Here is an 18,383-nt window from a genome sequence, read left to right as displayed (position 1 = left end):
CCTTTACTCATTGTTAGCTCTTAGTTTTGTATCCTCTATGCTTCACTCATTTACTGATTTCCAGCAGTCTAAGCCAGAGGTACCCAGTTGCCTTTCTTTTGCACATTATGAGTTGTCAATGCCTTATTACTTGCCTTGTGCTGTGGTGCATTTTCTCCTTGCTTCAAGTGCATAGTTCTGTGCATTTTTCAACCTTGTATGCTGCGTAGCCTTTGCAGCCATTTCTTTTTCATGTACATGGAAGTTTGTTTTTCTCAAGCAGTAATACATTACACAAGGTTTAACTGCAATTTTGTTCACCACACTTTAACTGAATGACAAAAAAAGCCTGTCTATTTTGCAAGAGAAAGCGTCATTGCTTGAGCATACTTCTCCTCCTCCCTTCCCATTAAGAAAAAATTTGATATGCTTAATTTTCGTTACCCATGTGTTGACTGTTCGGTTGCTTTGGCTTGCCCCTCCTCTTTTTTTTTTTTTTTTTTTTTATTCGATCATTGATTGACCTGCATACACTACCGCCCTGCACTTCATGAAATACGGTGTGAAGTATTACATGTGTGATTTATAGCCTGTGTCACGTTTTTAACTAATTTTTTCCTTTTGTTTCTGTTTTATAGTGGGTAGAAGTTGGAGGGAGTGGGGAAGCTGATTCAGTAAGCTTGCTTCTCCTAATTGCACACTTATGCTTGCTTCTCTTATGAGGATCCTTTCCTTTTTCATTTTTCTCACCATTCGCATGCTGATTGGTTCTGTTTGGAAACCTTATCCTCATATTTTGCATGGCTTGTTGTCTTTTTGTTTTCTTTCCATTATTTCTGTTATTCTTTATTGCTTAGTTTGATTTGCATTTGCACTTGCTTTCCAAGTCTCTTACCAAAAGTAATTTGCACCTGTGTTGTAAAATTTGAAATTGTGTAATCTTGTAAGCTTCACAGTTTGTAATTTACCACATGAGATAAAGAATACTTTCTCTGAGCTACTAGCTGCTGTATGGACTCGTGCTGACATCAACATGAGGTTCATGAAGAAGCCAGCTATGATTAGGCTGAAGTTTGTGTGACTCACTTCCCAGCTGTGTACCAAGGAAACTCATGTGCATTAATAACTCATTATTTTATTTTTTGTTTGGTAATCACGTCTGAACATATGATCTTAGTTCGAGTAGCAGTATGTAACTCTTCATTTGGCTGTGTGCAGCCAGCTTCAGTTGAGAGTGTGGTCATCGAAAGGCAGCTAAGGAAATAAACCTTGAAAAGCTTGTGTTCTTGCTCTGTTTGCATGATTGCTGTTGCTTTTTTTTTGCTTTTTTTATGCATGATGTTGAAGACCATTTCATTCTAAGCTGTCTTCTCTTTTTGCTTTGTTTGTCTGGCACTGTTATGACCATGCTTGGAAAGTGTCTTTCTCTGTACTCTGCCTGCTTTCTCTGTCATGAGCCTAGCTTTGCTTTTTGGTCTATGCCGAGTGCACGAGCACTGACTGCCTGTTGTTTTCCCCCGCAGTGGGTGCAAGAAGGTTCCCCCTCCCACTCGACCTCCGTTAAAATAGACACATCCCATCAGTTTGTGCCCAAAGGCACTGACCCGGCTGAGTTTAAGCGCAAGCAGAAAGAGGTCAGTCTCTCATTTGTTTCTTTCTATCATTGCGGGCAGCCTGGGATGGGCAAGTGAGCTCCTGGCACCAAATTAAATTTTTGCTAGAGAGAGAGAGAGAGAGAGAGCCATCTTGCAGTCATTCTGGAAAAGAAACATGTTGTGGAGACTGGAAAGTAGACGTAGTTGCTGTTTTGAAACATTCACTGACGGGTGCTTTTACCTTTACTCTCCCTTGCTCTTATTTTTCTTTCTCCCAATAAGTCGTAAGCACCTGTGGTGTCATCACAAAAGCACTGAAAGTGTCGTAGCATAAGTGGCTGCAGCATAAATTTAGCAGCTATTTTGGGGGTTTAAGCCTATTCTCATTCTTATGGCAGCTAGTGTTAACTGCCCTTAATAGCCTTAAATCATTAGGAGCTTTCATTTCATGTATTCTTTTGCATTTCTGTTTGCTTGAGACTGGGTACTTCGTAACGGACTTATTTGCTGGTTGCCATGCTGTAAGCTAGTAAAGAAACAAGATCAGATCTGAACACGTGTTCAGAAATAAGTGTACGTGTCACCTTTTCGCCTGTACCTTTGTGCATGGGGCTTCTGCGTGCAGCACAGCTGATTTTGCTTGGAGTGTTTTTGATTCATTATATGCTTGTAGTATTTTATGCAGGAAAGTGTTTTGTCTCTGGCTTTTATTTTCGTGGCTGCTCTCTTGTTGCCTATCGCTTGCAGATTGCATTGGTGGGGTGAGGCAGAAGTAGTACAGAAACATGTATCACAAGTGAAGTAGGTATTCAGCTTATTGTTGCACTGGATACCTTCAGGTCAGCATCTTAGTTGCAATGAGCTGAGCCGTTATGTGCATAAAAAAAAATATTTTTCTGTGTGGCAGATGTGTTTGTTGGTTGTAAAGCTTGCTTTCTGAATAAACAGCAGCAAACTCTCCCATCTGCTTCTGATTTGTTGTCAGTTTTATCCACATGCCTGCTGGACGGAGTAAACGTAGCTTAACCCAGGAGAATCACAGGCAAGCAAGTCGCAATACTAGCATTAACAACAGTAAATTCTTAGTTGCAGAGGGCAAATGTGCATAAACTGCTACTTGCAACGTTATTGTAAACTATTCCATGAATGTAGCTTAATTCAAGTGCTTACGCAAAAATGTTTTCTCAGATAAATGTGCTTTGCATGGAGATTCAAAATGTCACATACATCTTGGCGTGGTCATTTATCACTTTCACTCAGCAAGGTAATTTGGCTTATTAGTCAGGATTGCATATTAATGCTTCAACTTGAAGTGTTCAGCTACTAATATATACTTGCAGCTTTAGCACTGATGCCTTGGCACTACTTGGCACTACTAGAATGTGTGCCACATGATACATGCTTGTGCTGTGTTATTAGCATTGTTATAGGGATGTTTTTGTTGGAACATTAGTGTAACATAAAAAAATGAATAATAAAAGGCTGCCGAAAGCAAAACTGAGCACACATTTCCATTGCTGTCGTCTCAAGTGGCGTAATATGTGCTGTGGTGATAAAAAGACAAGTGGACACCACCCACTCTGGAGCATTACAATGTGGTAAGGGTTCTTGTTAGACGAGTCCTCGCAATTTAAACTGTCCAATTCAGCATGTGGTCATGACTGCACACTATAATTAAATGCATGAGCAACCTTTGAGTCTTCTGCATGTAATTGATATGTGGGAGGGGGGGAGCCTGGCCAGAGTGAGTAATTAGTCCCAAGTAAAACAGCCCACAGTTCAAGATCTTCTGTAGCTATCCTAGAAGTTATATCTGCATCAGTTCAGTTTGACTCAATGTTTTTGCATTACATTTAATGCTTTAGTGGGGAGCTTGCTTTGCGATTTTACTATGTCGGCAAAGCTACTTCATTTAAAATGAGGATCACAAGAAGCTGACAGGCATATAGTGAAGTACAGTGAAGTGAAGTATATTGTTCTTCTGGGTACTTTTTGTTTTATTTTGTGGGGGTGAGGTGGCTCCACAGGTGTCAAAATGATTTGTTTGTTTGTTTGTTTTTTGTTTTGTTTTTTCCCGACAAATGTAGTATGGCAGACTTGATCCAAAACAAACTCCTTCAAGTAGAATTCTAGGATAAGTAGGAGCTTGGTAGTCTTCATTTAGTTGCTTGTGGAATCTGCACTTCTGTTAAGCTGAACATCTTATACTCTTCGTATTCGTAATAAAATGGAGTCTGCAATACTTTCTTTCAGTTATCCTTTCTCTCTCTCTCTCTCTCTCTCTCTCTCTAGTATGTGGAAAGCTTTTACTTGTATCTGCTGGCTCCATTCAAGGGACATTTACCCTTTTCTCTGGATGCTCACAGCCACAGCAGTTTCACGAGTCCTGCTGTTCTGTAATGTTGCAACACTATTTTGAGTGAAATGCCTTAAAACTATATCAAAAGGTGCACTTTCAACAGTGCTTGAGCTTTTGCATGATGCAACATGAAATGTGAAGTCTAACTATAGCAAATGGCAGTTCTTGGCTCTCGCCATTTTTGCTGCCCATGCTATCGGTGAATTTGCTAGGGAAAAGACACTGACTGCAAGTGAATGCAGAGATGATTTTTTCTTGTCTGCTTTTGCTCATGCATAGTCAGTTAGCCCACACTGAGCGTGATAACCCTGATAGCTGATTTGAAGTATCTTATATGGCCTGGTTGTTTCCTTTCACAGCTGAAAGAAAACCGCCTCAATTCGAAAATAAATGCAGGGCCACAATCAAACCTTCTTGATGGAGTCACTTGGGAAGAAGTTAAGAAAATGCAGGTGAGTAACCTTTATAAAAGGTGCTTTATCTTCATACAATAACATTTGGGCCTTCAATATCTGTAGTGTAAGTAATGCAAGATTTAGTACTGTTAGTTTTATTGAAATCAAGAGCAACAACTGCACTGACACGGTGCTGTCATATCTTCACTTTATTTCCTACACAAAGTTGGGGGTCCTCCAGGCAAAAAAGGTCATAGATAACTTGAGGGCACCTGGGGACCATACAGACAGCAGGCAAAGCAATACATCCACAAAACGAAAATTGGAAAGACTGCATCACTGGGTATTTTGAAATAGTGAACATAATGCACAATGCAAGATAAAAAAATAGTTATAGCGACTACAAACATCTTTTCATGTACATTCAAAACACAGCAACGTCAAAAGTAAAGATGCGCTTGAGGTATAATAAGGGTTCTTCACTCGTTTAACGAAGAAAAAAAATTATATTTGAGACTTGAATTTTTAAAGTTGCATGTTGAAATTTATTTGTGAAGCCGCACACTTTATTAGTGCGGGCATTTGATAGGCGAGGACAGCCCTTCCATAATTGGTACATGTTTGTAGCGTTATCCATTTGTTGCACAGTGCATAACGAGCTGATGTGTGTGCTAAATGCAGCAGGTTTTATTTATGTATGTGCTGGAGGAGCTTGTAGTCATATATTTTACTCCCTTTGAGCAAATTGTGTTTAATAAACGAAGGACTAGTTGGGAGATCTTTGGGCTAACCATGATAATACTCAAAAATCCTCAGCACTTTCTTTTGCAATACCTCCAGTTTGTTATAATTCGTAGTCATTGTAGTGCCCCAAACTAGTGTGCAATAGGATAAACGGGAGTAGAAGTAGGCATAGTATATGGCCTTCTTTAGCTGCAGAGGAATGAGATCGGACAATTTGAATAATATACCAACTGTTCTGCTCAGTCCCGAGGTTAGTTATGCGTGTATTTCACAACATACTTCCCTCAAACCACACACCTAGAAATTTTGTGCACTTTACGCGTTCTATGACAGTGCCCTGGAACGTCAGCGCGAGTTCAATGTGATGTGGTTTGTTAGTGGGTTTAAACAAGATGTAGTTAGTCTGTTGCATCTGAAATGACTGATATTATGGCGCAGAACAAGTTGATTTCTATGGTGTCGGAGTGTAATGACATGAAATGAGCTGGGCATGTACTCTCCTGCAACTACCACCACAGATGTAATTGATGTTATTCATGGCAGAGTGAGATGTTTAATTCAGTGCTGAATTGTGCTGCGATTTTTGCTGAAATTTGTAGGCCCAAAGCTGTAACTGTGTGGTTGTCTGGCATGCTATGTTTTAACATCATGCGTTAGAAAACAGCCCATTTGACCAACCTCTCATGGAGACCACTTTTTCACTTGACCATTTCATGTATACAAATAGTCTAGCAACTGTTCCTATTGATATCAAAAGCCACAAAGTTCGAATATCTTTTTCATTTTATTTACATTTGAGCACTGAATAATTTAAGCCAGAATGGTTTACAGCTATATATACTAAATATTCGTAGGGCATTGAGGCAAATTCTCATGTGGCTGCCAAGTATTACCTTGCAGCCTCCAAATTTCATGTTAGTACTCATTGTCACCCTGTTCTCAGTATCTTCGTCTTGTACTTTCTGCACTCCTGGTAACGTAAAGATAAACTGACACTTGTGAGTGAGGGACTGGTGATGTTTGATAGAGTAGCACATTAGGTGCAACCAAAGTCGCATGTTGCTTTCAGCTTGGCAGGCCCTTATTACATTGGTTTAGCTAGTTAGTATTCATGAAAATTAAGCAGGATGAGGAAATGCCTGCTTACGAAGCACTCAACACAGCTATTTCCATGGGTACAGTAACTATGAATCGTAACTATGATATACTTGTTTTCTACACTTTGGCATGAGGTCATAAACCTCTTGCCATGTTTCAGCTGCATACCTTTCCTGTGTCTTGTGGAAGGTTTACAGAAGCAAACACTTCCTTGGAGAAATGCATAAGTCATGCTGTCCAGTATTATGCAAAAAGATAGCACTTGCAAATTATGCCTTCAGCTTAGTTAAAATGGCCATGATAGAAGTCTCTTTCCAGTATTGACAGTTCATGAAAACATGGCATCAGGTTTGACCTGCTCTGAAACTAATAGCTTCTTGATAATAGGATGCCTAAAATCACCACATGCTGCTGTTTATTTCCAACCGGCTGCTGCAATGTGGTAACTGCGCATGCACAGTTGTTACTTGATCCTTGCATTGCTGTGATTGACTTATAGACCACATAAGGGAAAAAGTTTCGTGTTTGTTAAGCATGTTCCCATTGTTTTGATTTGTTAAGCCAAACTTAGGTTGAATTCCAATGGTAGATCCAGATCAAGTTTCTCTGCTCTGTATGAAGCAGTCCTATTCCAATGGAAAAATGAGAGCGTGAGTTGTGTGTTCCAGTGGGAGATTAGGGCCAGCCATTGATTCGGGATCCCTCTGCGGAGCAAAAATATTTGCTCCGCCGAAATTGACAGATTTGACCGGTAGTCCGCCTGACGTATTTCTTTTACGCACCTCTGCTTTCTGTCATGGTTGTCTGTTTCCGGTCATGGGCAGCTACGGACAACGTGGAAAACATGGACGCTATGTCACGCCATGTGTTTTTGTTCCTGCTCCTGGATAGTGACAGCTCTGACTCGGACACTATAACTTCCAAGTCCAGTGACTACTCTTTTGACATGGATAAAAACCAAACTCGCAGAATGCTGGTACGGGGCTAGAGCCACCGTAATGCTGGGATGATCCAGGTGGTGGTGAAGAGGCCTACCTGATCCACCTCTAGTCTTGCGCCCTATCGCTTGATTTCCCTGTACTAAGTGCCTCCGCGGGAGCGCACGCATTCCATTCGCAGATTTGATGAGTCAGTCGGAGCAACGCGCTCCGTTCATGATTCGGCCGAACGCTCGCGATCTGCCATTGGAATTCAACATTAGGCTAGACTTTCTGCTTGGCTGAGACACCCTCTATATTTGAAAAGTGTTAAATTTCTGAATGTCGGCAAGCATGTCATGCGATTTGCTCTCTGGCCTGCATAGGATGCTGTGGCGAGTGCAACAGGCGACCAAGTTGTGCTTGTGGGTGCTGCATCGAAGGGGATAATTCAGCGTGACTATCAGCACAATGCTATGGTCTACAAAACTGCCTATAGTAAGAATCCCTTTGACAACATTACTGACTCTGAGCTTGAAGACTACAAGCGACTTGTGGAAAGAAAGCAGCGTGGAGAATCAAGTGAGTGGTGCATTTGTGTGTCTGCATGTGGGGGTGGTGGGTGATATTAATGGACATCAGCTGCTTCTTGTTTGTATGGTCACATCTCTTTTTTGTTGTATACTCTGCCTCTTGTCAGTGCAATTTTTGTTGACACAAATTGTGGGTTGGTTGTTCCTGCTACAGAATTATACAATTGCTTCAATTTTCCAAGTGTGCCAGGAATTTGCTGGTTAAGTGGTCTTATCCTGAAAAGGACACTCTCAAAGTTACTTCTTTAAAGGACTTGGGTTGCGTCATGATAAATTCTTTGTACAGCTTGACTCTAAACCGTTGTTGCACGCCAGCACTGGAGAATGTTATCGCATAGCAGCGGGTTGCCAATGAGTGGCATGTTATGCCTCTTTGCAGTTGATGATGATGTGCCAGACAGCTTAAAGCCATTGCTTGTTGAACCAGTCGCTGTCCCAAGCCAGGGACCACAGCGGACATCCAGTCCACTGCAGTCACCTGCTCAGTCACCAACATCACCTGCATCTGACGAAGAAGGTGGGTGTGCATAGGTGCAGCAACCATAGTTACAGGTATCTTTTGAACAAATTGTGGGGAAGAAGAGGCTATGGCTAGCACTCTGCCATTATTGCACAAAGGTGCAGACAAACTCTGTGTATGGCAATACAGCCATTTTAATTGACTGTCTTGGAGCTCCCCTTTGTGTTGTGGCAGTATATGGCGTAGTAGTACAGTTGGGGCAGAGAACAGGACCACCATAATCTACATTAACATTGGATTGGATTTATTTGTATCAACACAAAACGCATGCATCCAAGGTAGATGCATACAAAGTCTGTAACTAGAAATGACAACTGGTGGTGGTATGCAGTTTGCTACACTTGTGTGGCGTCCTTTGTCATATATAAATTTTGGAGACATTTATTGTATTAGTGCTGTCTTAACACACCCCCATTGGAAACCTATCCATACCTTTCATGATCATAAAAGACTTTGTTTGAAATGTGCACCAGCCAACTTGCACATGAAAATAAATTTTTTCTGCTTGTGAACAGAAGTAATATCAGGAACTCCAGAGGCACCAAATCACAAAAAAACATATTTTTTCATGTTGGCTTTACAAGTTAAGGGGCCCTATAACATAAAACTATTCCAATATCTTTATTCCATCTCCTGACATCAAATTTTCATAACCACCGACGCAAGCATCCAGCGGTCACCCGCAGGGTTGTCTGAACAGGCCAATCAAACGCTCTCCTCGTTCATAGGAAGTCACTTTTGTTACCTTTAAAAACAAATAACATTGCTTACAGTGAGCGGCTTGTCTTATCTAATTGGCTGACAAGAGGTGAGGAGCACGCTCAAATGCAGAGGGATTTGATGGAGCCAAGCCACTGCACTGAAAATCGATAACCGGATGAAGAGGGTGGTGGCGTCATCTGGTCCGCTTTCCCTTACTCAGCTTGAGGTGGCTGGTCGAAAATCGTGGCGGCATGCAACAGAAGCCTAAGAATGACTAAACGGATCCTCAGCTAAAAATAGTTGGCATAACGAGATCGTAAACGTGCTGAAAGTGCTAGAAAACGTTACACTGCCACGCAAAAAGTTTTATTATACGCAAATAAACCCATGCTCTCCGGCAAGTGCGAGTAGCCAGTGCTTGAGCGATCGGCAGCAGCCATCTTTTATTCCTTTCGGAACGGGGCAGCCTGCTGCTATTCAGAAGAAAGCTCGGTTTTGTTCGGCATATTAATGCATCTTTAACGCGTGCGCGTCACATCGACACGGTGACTTTTCACGGTTTTGTGACATCGCGTGACAGGCAGGGGAAGTGTGTGCAGTCCGAAAACTTTTGACCAATAGTCGAGGGCTAATGGCATGAAAAGGTGTCGAATCAGAAATAACTATTTTTCTTTTGTTCGGTGAAATCATGCATAATCATTGCGTACATGTCACATCAGATGGCGAGCTATTGCGGTTGTCGTGACGTCGCGTAACAGGCAGGTGAAGTGGGGGTGGTCCAAGAAAGTTTTTCACCAATCGCAGAGGGCTGATTGCAGAATTGGAATAGAAAAGTTTGGAATAGTTTTACATTATAGCGCCCAAGCTTGAAGCATCATTGGCCTTACATTAACCTTTTAACCCCCAATCCCGAGCTGTACTCGTCATGGGAGGTTGTGCTTATATTGCCAATGACGAGTCGCGCTTGTTCAGCCCGATGGTGTGCTGATCCCACTGCCAAAGACTAGTTACAGTTGGCATTTAGAGAAAGCTGCCATCAAGAGTAGCTTTCCCTTCTAAAAAAAAAAAAATAGAAATTTGTTCATTGTAATCAGATACCAGTCAAGTAACACATTTTCAGAATCAGAATGACACGAAAGTGACTAGACAAAATAATTTGACAATTTTTCCTTTTTGGGGGAGGGGGGGGGACAGGGGGGGGATGTGAGGGTTCAAGGGTTAACGGGCACTAGAAGCAAACATTGAGTCGAATGAATGTGATAAGTGTTTTGAAATTTTCAAAGCATCACTTGAGGTTCTGTCAACATGGCCAAACTGTCACCTTAGATCACTTAACGCAGTTAGGAGTTATGGCAGGTATGTGAGCCATCTCTGGCCCTTGCAAAAAAAAAAGTGTTCAGCAATGCATACCCTCGAAATTGTTGCCAAAGTGAAGGAATCTAGTGTCACCTAAAAATGTGGATGACAGTACCTCCACCTGTTTTCCCCAGCAATACGGGGCTTTAAGTAGACACACTGTCGTAAGTTGTAATTTTCGCAGTGCACTGAGGAATTTTCAGGACTATAACCAACCTACTACACCAGCTAGACTTAAGCCTGCCATCACTGTCCCATTAACATTATTGGAACACAACTGTTTTTTAAATATTTGGAACTGGACTTTGTAAAATGTAAGAGTTTCAGTCCACATGATTTGCAGAATGCCCTGCAATCCATCGTATAAGTTTGATTAGGGCCTCGCATTTCTTTTTCTGAAATTTGGTGAAAAAAGTGCTGTCTGTACACAAACCAAAAATGTGATTGCTTTTAAAAAATATATTTGAGGCCCAAATGAGCAGCCTGCGACAACTTTTTACTTAACTTAAATTGCTGCCTTAGTGATTCTTAGTGGCAATGATCTTGGGAGTTGTGCAAATAAGGGTCCCCAGTTCTCTAGGCAAGTGCTTATCCTGGCTGTGTTGGCTGGAGGTGAGGTCGCCCTCAGGTGCCAGCCCAAACTTGGTACATAGTGCACTTGTAAATTAGGTCCCTTATTTTTTATACGAGGAAGAATCGGTCATTGGAAAAGCTACGAGTGGTTTTTAGCATGAAATATGAACAAAATGTTACGTTTCAGGTAGTACAGGCATAAAAGGAGGCAACTCCATACTTGAGCACATAGGAAGTTGTGGAGCTGTGGGGAGTAAAAAGGTATGCATGCACACAGTGTGGAATCGCAGCTAGAAGGCTGGTATGTAAAACATATAGCACATGGTTTAACAAGGTGGCGATTTGTACAATTTGATGCTGCATAATCAGTGGTGAACCAACGTAGAAACACACAAGGGAGAGGGACAAGCGCTGAACTTCCTTCTGATTTTATTCGACACATGCGCACAGAATTTGTAATCAGATGAGCGAGACATGTGAGAGAGAGAGAAGGAGATTCTTGATGGGAAGGAAAGGTTGGGGTAAAGTGCAGCGCAGTAACTGTCTCTCAGCAGAGGACACCTAGAATGGTTAACCACAAAAAGAAAAAAAGGAGAGGAGGAAAAAAGTAAGATACAGGGCATGGCAACACTGAAAGGAGCATGAACGAGGGGGCATCGCGAAGAACTGTAACCAAACTAACGCAAAGCTATACAGCAACCAAGGTCAACCACAAAAGACAAAAGGTATACAACAGTCACTGTCAAGTAGCAGATGCCAGATAGACCAGATGTTTTTCAGGTAAGAGCAACGACGGCATGTTTATGCAATTCTCCCGTCATAATCTCAGCACTTTTCATGATCTTACAGATTGTCTGTTCGCTGCATTTACAAATACACTGGTATCATTTAACTGTGGCTTGCAGCCATACTCTTTGCAGTGCAATGCAAATAAGCCAGAAGAACCTTTGTTAATGTTGTTGCTGTGTTCTTACAACCTACCATTACGGCATCTGTCTGCCTGATCAATATACTTGTTACCGCAGGTTAGCACAGTGACGTAGGTACTGCCACTCTTGCATGGGAACTTGTTCCAACATCACTGCTGTGTTCTGGTATGTTGATACCTTGGTTGCCATATAGTTTTGGATTAGTTTGGTTTCGGCCCTTCATGATGCCTCCTCATTCGTGCCTCTTTCAATGATCATGCTTTGTATCTTGCTTTACTTTTTTATGTCTCATTCATCTGGGTATAAATTGTGCATGCATGTGTGAAACCGTGAGCTGAAAGTTCAGTACTTGTCTCTCTCCCTTTGTGTTCCTGCTCTGGTTCACCATTTATAATGAAGCACATACTGCACAGGCAAGTGTGCATACTGGTCAGTGCTGCACAGAGAAAGCATTGTGGGTTTTGGTTTCACATGTTGGTTGGCTTCGCAAATGCGTGCACACAGGTGAAAATTGCAACAAGCATGTGCAGTCACAAAGCAACAACCATCATTAAAAGAACTTCTTTCTGGGCTATTCAATACATTGATGACCATATTTTTTTCTACATAAGACATTACTGACAGGAAGAGTGAAGACAGGACAAGCACGATCCTAGTCTTTTTTCTTCTTGTCAGTTAACATGTTTTCTAGTGCAAAAACGTCATCCAGCACCTTTTCCTATCCTTCTCGTCCATCTCTTTCTCCACTATAGTATCGTGTGCCAGCTCGACTGACAGTGTGTATTGCTAAAGAAAGTGAGTCTTAAAGTAAGTGTGGTAACAAAGCCACATCAGCAACGTTGTTGCAAAGATAAACCAGAACTATGGCTGCAACTGGTGGGTGTTGGGCCGGCAGCAAAGCCCATTTGAAACTCTCTTGCTTTTTTTTGTATATGTGCCTAACTGCAGTGCATGATGAGCAAAACGTGAACAAGGTTAATGCAGGAGCCAACGTTTCGACAAGTGGACTTGTCTTCTTCAAGGAAAGCGTATGTCGCCTTGAAGAAGACAAGTCCACTTGTCGAAACGTTGGCTCCTGCATTCACCTTGTTCACGTTTTGCTTATCGTCTTGAATTTCCGTCTCCCGCATTCCCCGTGTTTTCCCTGGATAACTGCAGTGTAGCATTTTTGTGGTTATCGCTGTTGTCATTGTAGTTGTCCCCACTGTCCCTATTCTCACTTTGAGAAGGATAGCCTGTGCAGTACAGAGAAGCAGTTCTGTCATTTTCTAGGGTTGAGGAACTAAGATCATGCTGTGAGGTGATGTAGTCGGAAATGGCATTTGCAGTAAGGTGCTACTCTGAGAGTTCAAAGACTGGCTATAGCTGCCCGCTGGCGCACATGCTTTTATATGAAGCTTTGAAGATGGCGCCATATTATTCACATTACCTTACAGGTAATGTGAATAATATGATGCGGTGTAATGTTCACATTACCATATTTGCATTCACATTACCTGTAAGGTAATGTGAATAAATAAATATAGTCCTTCTGGATAGGAACTTTGCTCAGTGCATCAATCAGAAGCAGTACTGTTTCAGTCGTAATTTGTACATGGATGTGTAAACAGATGGAATTTTAGGCGTTAGAAGTTGAACAATATTGGAACTGATTTAGGTCTTTGGCTGCTGTGATGGTGTATTAGTTAGGCATATGATGTCCGCTTATACCTACATTGTGCTCGCACCTCCCCTTTTTCAAAATAGTCAAGACATCTGTTATAACGGCGGTGCGCTACCTTCAACCAAACATGACAGAACCACAGATTATCATCACAGACGGTTAGTTTTTGTGTGGTACTGCATACCAATATCTGGCTTTTCTTTGCGCTTTCAGCATCTCTTCCAGATTGACTAGGGAGGCCACTAACAACGTTGCTGCACAGCAGCGTTTGCATGACTGCGTATAAAACACTGGGTGTGTTGCGTGAAACAAGTGCTACATAGTATCCCACGGCATGTCTACAAACCACTCCTGTCCCTGTCTATGCCATGACAACCTTGTTTTTCTGCTTAACTCTTTCGGGCCCATAAGCTACCAAATCTAGAGTTGCTGGTTTGTATTTTATGGAGGCACTGCAGCAACCTTAGTAACAGTTTGAATGGTGCTGTGCAGGGTGTCTGTCTACCAATGGGGAAAATCGGGAATTCTCAGGGATTTTCAGTAGTCTGGAAAAGCTCAGGGAAAACTCAGGAAATTCGTGCTTCTATCAGGGAAAATTAGCTGTAATCTTATTGAAAGGGGACGAAAGTCGTGGTAATGCTGGCTCGAGGAACAGGCAGGAATCGTAACGAATCGTCTTTGACGTCCTGTCATTGGCTAGAGGAGTTGTCAGTGTACAGTCAACGACCGAACTTCTGGATGCCCAATAATTGAGGCGGCTTTGCAGCAACATTACGTACCCGAGAGTCAGTGTATCGGAACGTCTGAAATTTTCGACGCAAGAACCCTTCGCTGTCCCATTTTCCGGACTTCTTGCCGTGAGCGCAGGTCCGAAACAGCAGTAATCAAAGCCAGCCACTACAGCTACAGTTTTGATTACCTTGCTGCCTCGAACCAGTGCTCTCGCACGCAGATCCACTGGCAGCCATAGCCACCACTGCGGCAACGCTAGGCCTAGCTGCTTCGGCGTTCGCTATTCAGCTTCTTGCCATTGGGTGCCATGTTTCTCATTGAAAGCATTCGTTGCTGACAGCAATGTCACCGATTCGGCCTTTGTGGTCCTTGCAATTGGCTTTGAAGCTCAGAAAGCACGGTGCATTGCATAATGCCGGTTCCCAAAAGTCAGCTTCGCCTCCGTACAGAAATTTTACTTGGTGAAGCATACATAAAATATTGCGGTGAAGCATCACAAGCATGGGAGCAGACTATTGCCACGGGACACAGTATGTATTCCTTAACCCTTTGAGGGTCGATTTTTATCAACATATGTGACCGCCTACGGTTGATTTTTTTTATTGCTGATTTCAATTATTCTTAGGGAATTCCGAAAATTCACCGCAATTTTTCTAGGGTGACCGTAAAGTAAGAAAAAATACTTTGCGTTGGTATATATGTACTCTTCATTCATAAATAACAATAAAAAAGAAAATAAACTCATAAGAATTTAAAATTTGATGCATTTTTATACACATAGTTCAAGGCCTTGAAAATGCACACACGAGAATATTTCGCAAGACTCAAATCTTCCTGCTCTTACACTAATATCTAATATGTGCATCCATAGCGTAATGGAACTGCATAGGTGCACGTACTCAAGAAAACTGTGTGGTTGTGAGCCCGTCAAAAAAGCAAAACGTGTGACAAACTTCCACTAATCTTCATCTTATCGCCAGCCAAAGGCAATTTGTTTTCGCGACGGTTAAAAAAAAAAAAGGCAGCGGAAACGCATGCATGGCGGGCATCCTTCCTATGCGCACCGCTGTGAGCACTGAACGAGCGAAAAAGAGGCGGTCGCCCTTTGAGCGATTAGTAACGAGATAGCCATCAGTTTTGCAAGTGCAAGAAACCGAAACCGCCTGCGAAAACAAAACCCGAACCGCCACCCACCCAAGCGCACGCCAATGCGCAGGCAGTACTATATAGATGCGCGGGAGCGAACTAGCACTAAAACAAACCATGCAACGAAAACAGAGAGGGGGAGGCGCGCAAAAAAATTCCCTGTATTCCCACATAGTGGCAGCACATGACAGAAAAGAAAGTTTGGAAATGGGCGCGCTTTTTAAACGTACAGACGGCGCCATAAATATACGGCATTGACTATTCTCCGACTTGTTCGCGCCGCCGTATATTTACATCATTGACCCTCAAAGGGCTAATTATACACGCTTGCACTCGGTATCTCCTGTCGCAGTACGAGCACCGATATACCTAATACTAGTACCGACAGGCCTTCAGAGCTTTTCCGAATGTGTCTGTGGCAGTTTGAGCCCCTTAGGACAGTAATAACGCATTAATTTTTTCCAACGGGCCAATTTTTCGGACATTTTCGTGGCCCTTAGGCAGTTCGAAAAATCGGGCGTTGACTGTACAACCGACTAAGAAGATGCTTCAAATGGTCCATTGGGTGAACGAGTGGCGGAAGGTGCTATGATCAGAACAGAAAGGATCCATGCACTGAGGAATGAATGGGAAAGGAAGCGTGCTGCTGCCGTTTTGAAAGCTTGAGCTCAAACAGTGTTGGGTGATGCCGAGATGCAGGTGTCTCTCATTCAAACCATTATAAAGTCTTTAAAGGACTGGAACACAACAGTGAGCCGTTGTGCGCAGGCTGAGAGTATGTCAGGGCAGTTGAGGTTGACTTAAGAGCTGTGGAGCGAGAATGTCAATGGTGACAAAGTTCGGACCTCGTACCACTGAGCTTGCCATCAATTGATAGAAATAGCTCATATTTGAAAATATTTGCTTCTGTATGCGTAGACTTTTTATTCGTATTTGAGAATCGAATCCAAATTGATTTGCTTTCTTTTTTTCGACGACATTTTATTTGCTGTACATTTTACTAACCCCTCCCTTCTATTCTCTTTTTGAATAAGCTAAACACTGCTCCTTAGTATTCAAACTGGATTCAGTTGTCTTTATTTTTTTCACATGCTTACTAGAGAGTGACAGCATCGCGTGACATGGTTTCAGCCCGTCTTGACATAAAACAACAGTCCTGTGCCATCCAGGGAATTTCGCAAAGGCACTCAGTGAAAACCTGGAAAATTCAGGGAATTTAGAAATGTGAACTTGGTAGACACACTGGCTGTGTCACCCATCAGTGAAAGCAAGTGCCATTCTGGATTTTTACTGGTAGCTAGACAGGCACAGGATAATAACATTGCAAGGGCTTTTCCAATTGTTTTGATACCAGAGGTCCGCGTGGACATAAGTTGTTGGGCCGAAAAGGTTAAACACATCCTTTTATCCATTGTATTATACACATTGTGGATGACTACTGTACATGCCTGCACTTGCAACCAAAAAGCTTCCCTGGAGTAGATCCTGGGATGGCATTCTGGTTTGCCTTAGTCGTAGTGTGCATGTCCGCATGGAGTGTTCTGCTTCTTTCCTAACTGCATGCAGATTCAAAATCCAGTGCTCGAGTGAAGCGGTCATTGTCATCAAGGTTGGCCACAGAGGGTAAGTGCTTGGACAGCTATGCTGAGTGCTTCGTGACATCAAGCATGCAATAATTATTCGAAATTATAGCACTGTTATAATGCTCTGTCACTGAATAGTTGCTTATCCTTGTGCATATTGGCTTTAGGTGCTCATGTTTGCATCACCCAAGTTCAGAAACTTGTGCTGGTCACAAGTTTTCTTCAATGAAAATTTGTTATGCTGATAGAAATGCTGTTTAGATATGTTTCAAGCACTCAACTGAACATTCACCTCTAATGCAGATGAATGCTTGGAATCGGTTCAAGTGGTAGTGGTTGCAGACACTGCTGGTGGAGCCAATAGGGGTGGTTTACAAGAATTAGCTTTCTTCACACCATGTCAGCGACTAGGTAGAACATAATACTCTCAAACCACAATTTAATGAAGGCATACTGGCTGTCTAAATTTCAATTTCACGAACCTAACTTATGTTCCCTTAATTTGTCCTGTTGGCTGACATGTTATAAAGGAGCATATTTAAATATTAAGAATTGGGGTGAATATGAGCATTCAAAATGTTCAGGCTATGTGGACATGTGAGCTAATGTAGCTTAGCCAAAGCAGTGTTGTCATGCCATTAGTCTGAGGAGTCTTGCAGTGTGTATGGTGTGCCAAGATATCTTTGGTCACAAGGCTGTTTAGTAAGCCATAATTCTACAATGCATGGAATGTATTTAGCATATGAAAACATGCCACATGCATTGGTGTCTGTGTTGAGTTACACATCCTCATAGGCACATCCCAGTAGTGGTGACCCTGCAGCTACCACAATGATTACCATTCACCAAAATAGGATTTCCACAGACTCAGAGCAGCATAGACATGCAGTCAACTTAATGTCTGCCTAAATATCCCCAAAGTTGATGCAACTGCCTAGCCAGTTGCGCAACATTTGAGTGATCATTTTTTGTGTGCCTTCAAAGTCTGACGCTTTGCACACACCTTGAAGCCACACATTCATCCCAAGGTTGCCTGCTGCCCACTGTTTATTTTTTGCCCCCCGCTTATGTAGAAATAAAGATGGAAAACACACTAGCATGTGTCAATTGCATGCAGAACTTGCCCAACTAAAGCAGACTAAACACAGAGCATTAGGTTTTATCAGCTTTAACTGTCACTGTTTACAGTGAGCATGCCTGATGACTCTCCCAAAATTTTGGTAAAATTTATGAATTTGGGCTCGTTTTATGATTTTATTAATGTTGCATCAAGTTTCACAAGAAATGAATCCTGTTCATAAAACAGTCGGTAAAAGGACAGTGAAGTAGCTTTGTTCCAGGGCCTTTACATTAGAGGGGTACTTTGTACAAGTTCATTCATACATGTTCCTACAGTAGGGAAAGGCAGCAAACGTCACTGTGATCTAAAAGCAATATATTACTGTAAGTTTCTCCTGTTCCAAGTTTGCTGCTGCTTGGATGCTGCGTCTAAAGGTAAA

At 42.2% G+C, this 18,383-nt stretch overlaps 1 protein-coding gene across 12 annotated transcripts in view; it reads left to right on the top strand.

Annotated features, from left to right (window-relative positions):
- Window positions 1–18,383, top strand: part of hts (adducin 1-like protein hts) — a 176,146-nt gene that overhangs the window by 124,721 nt on the left and 33,042 nt on the right. For 5 of the 12 annotated variants that reach the window (XR_011511176.1, XM_065433194.1, XM_065433193.1 and 2 more), the window contains exons 10-15: window positions 618–653; window positions 1,503–1,613; window positions 4,293–4,385; window positions 7,474–7,669; window positions 8,060–8,197; window positions 16,868–16,924. Coding sequence is in view for 11 of the 12 variants with exons in the window: in XM_065433194.1 (XP_065289266.1) it covers window positions 618–653; window positions 1,503–1,613; window positions 4,293–4,385; window positions 7,474–7,669; window positions 8,060–8,197; window positions 16,868–16,924 (631 nt within the window). In the remaining variant the exon portion in view is untranslated. Of the gene's footprint in view, window positions 1–617; window positions 654–1,502; window positions 1,614–4,292; window positions 4,386–7,473; window positions 7,670–8,059; window positions 8,198–13,506; window positions 13,582–16,867; window positions 16,925–18,383 lie in introns of all 12 variants that reach the window. The other 7 variants (XM_065433192.1, XM_065433191.1, XM_065433199.1 and 4 more) reach the window with 4 other exon arrangements.

Source organism: Dermacentor albipictus, chromosome 1 (assembly GCF_038994185.2).
Source record: "Dermacentor albipictus isolate Rhodes 1998 colony chromosome 1, USDA_Dalb.pri_finalv2, whole genome shotgun sequence".
Classification (NCBI taxonomy): domain Eukaryota; kingdom Metazoa; phylum Arthropoda; class Arachnida; order Ixodida; family Ixodidae; genus Dermacentor; species Dermacentor albipictus.
Note: the sequence above shows the minus strand (reverse complement) of the source record. Positions and strands in the feature narration are given on the sequence as shown.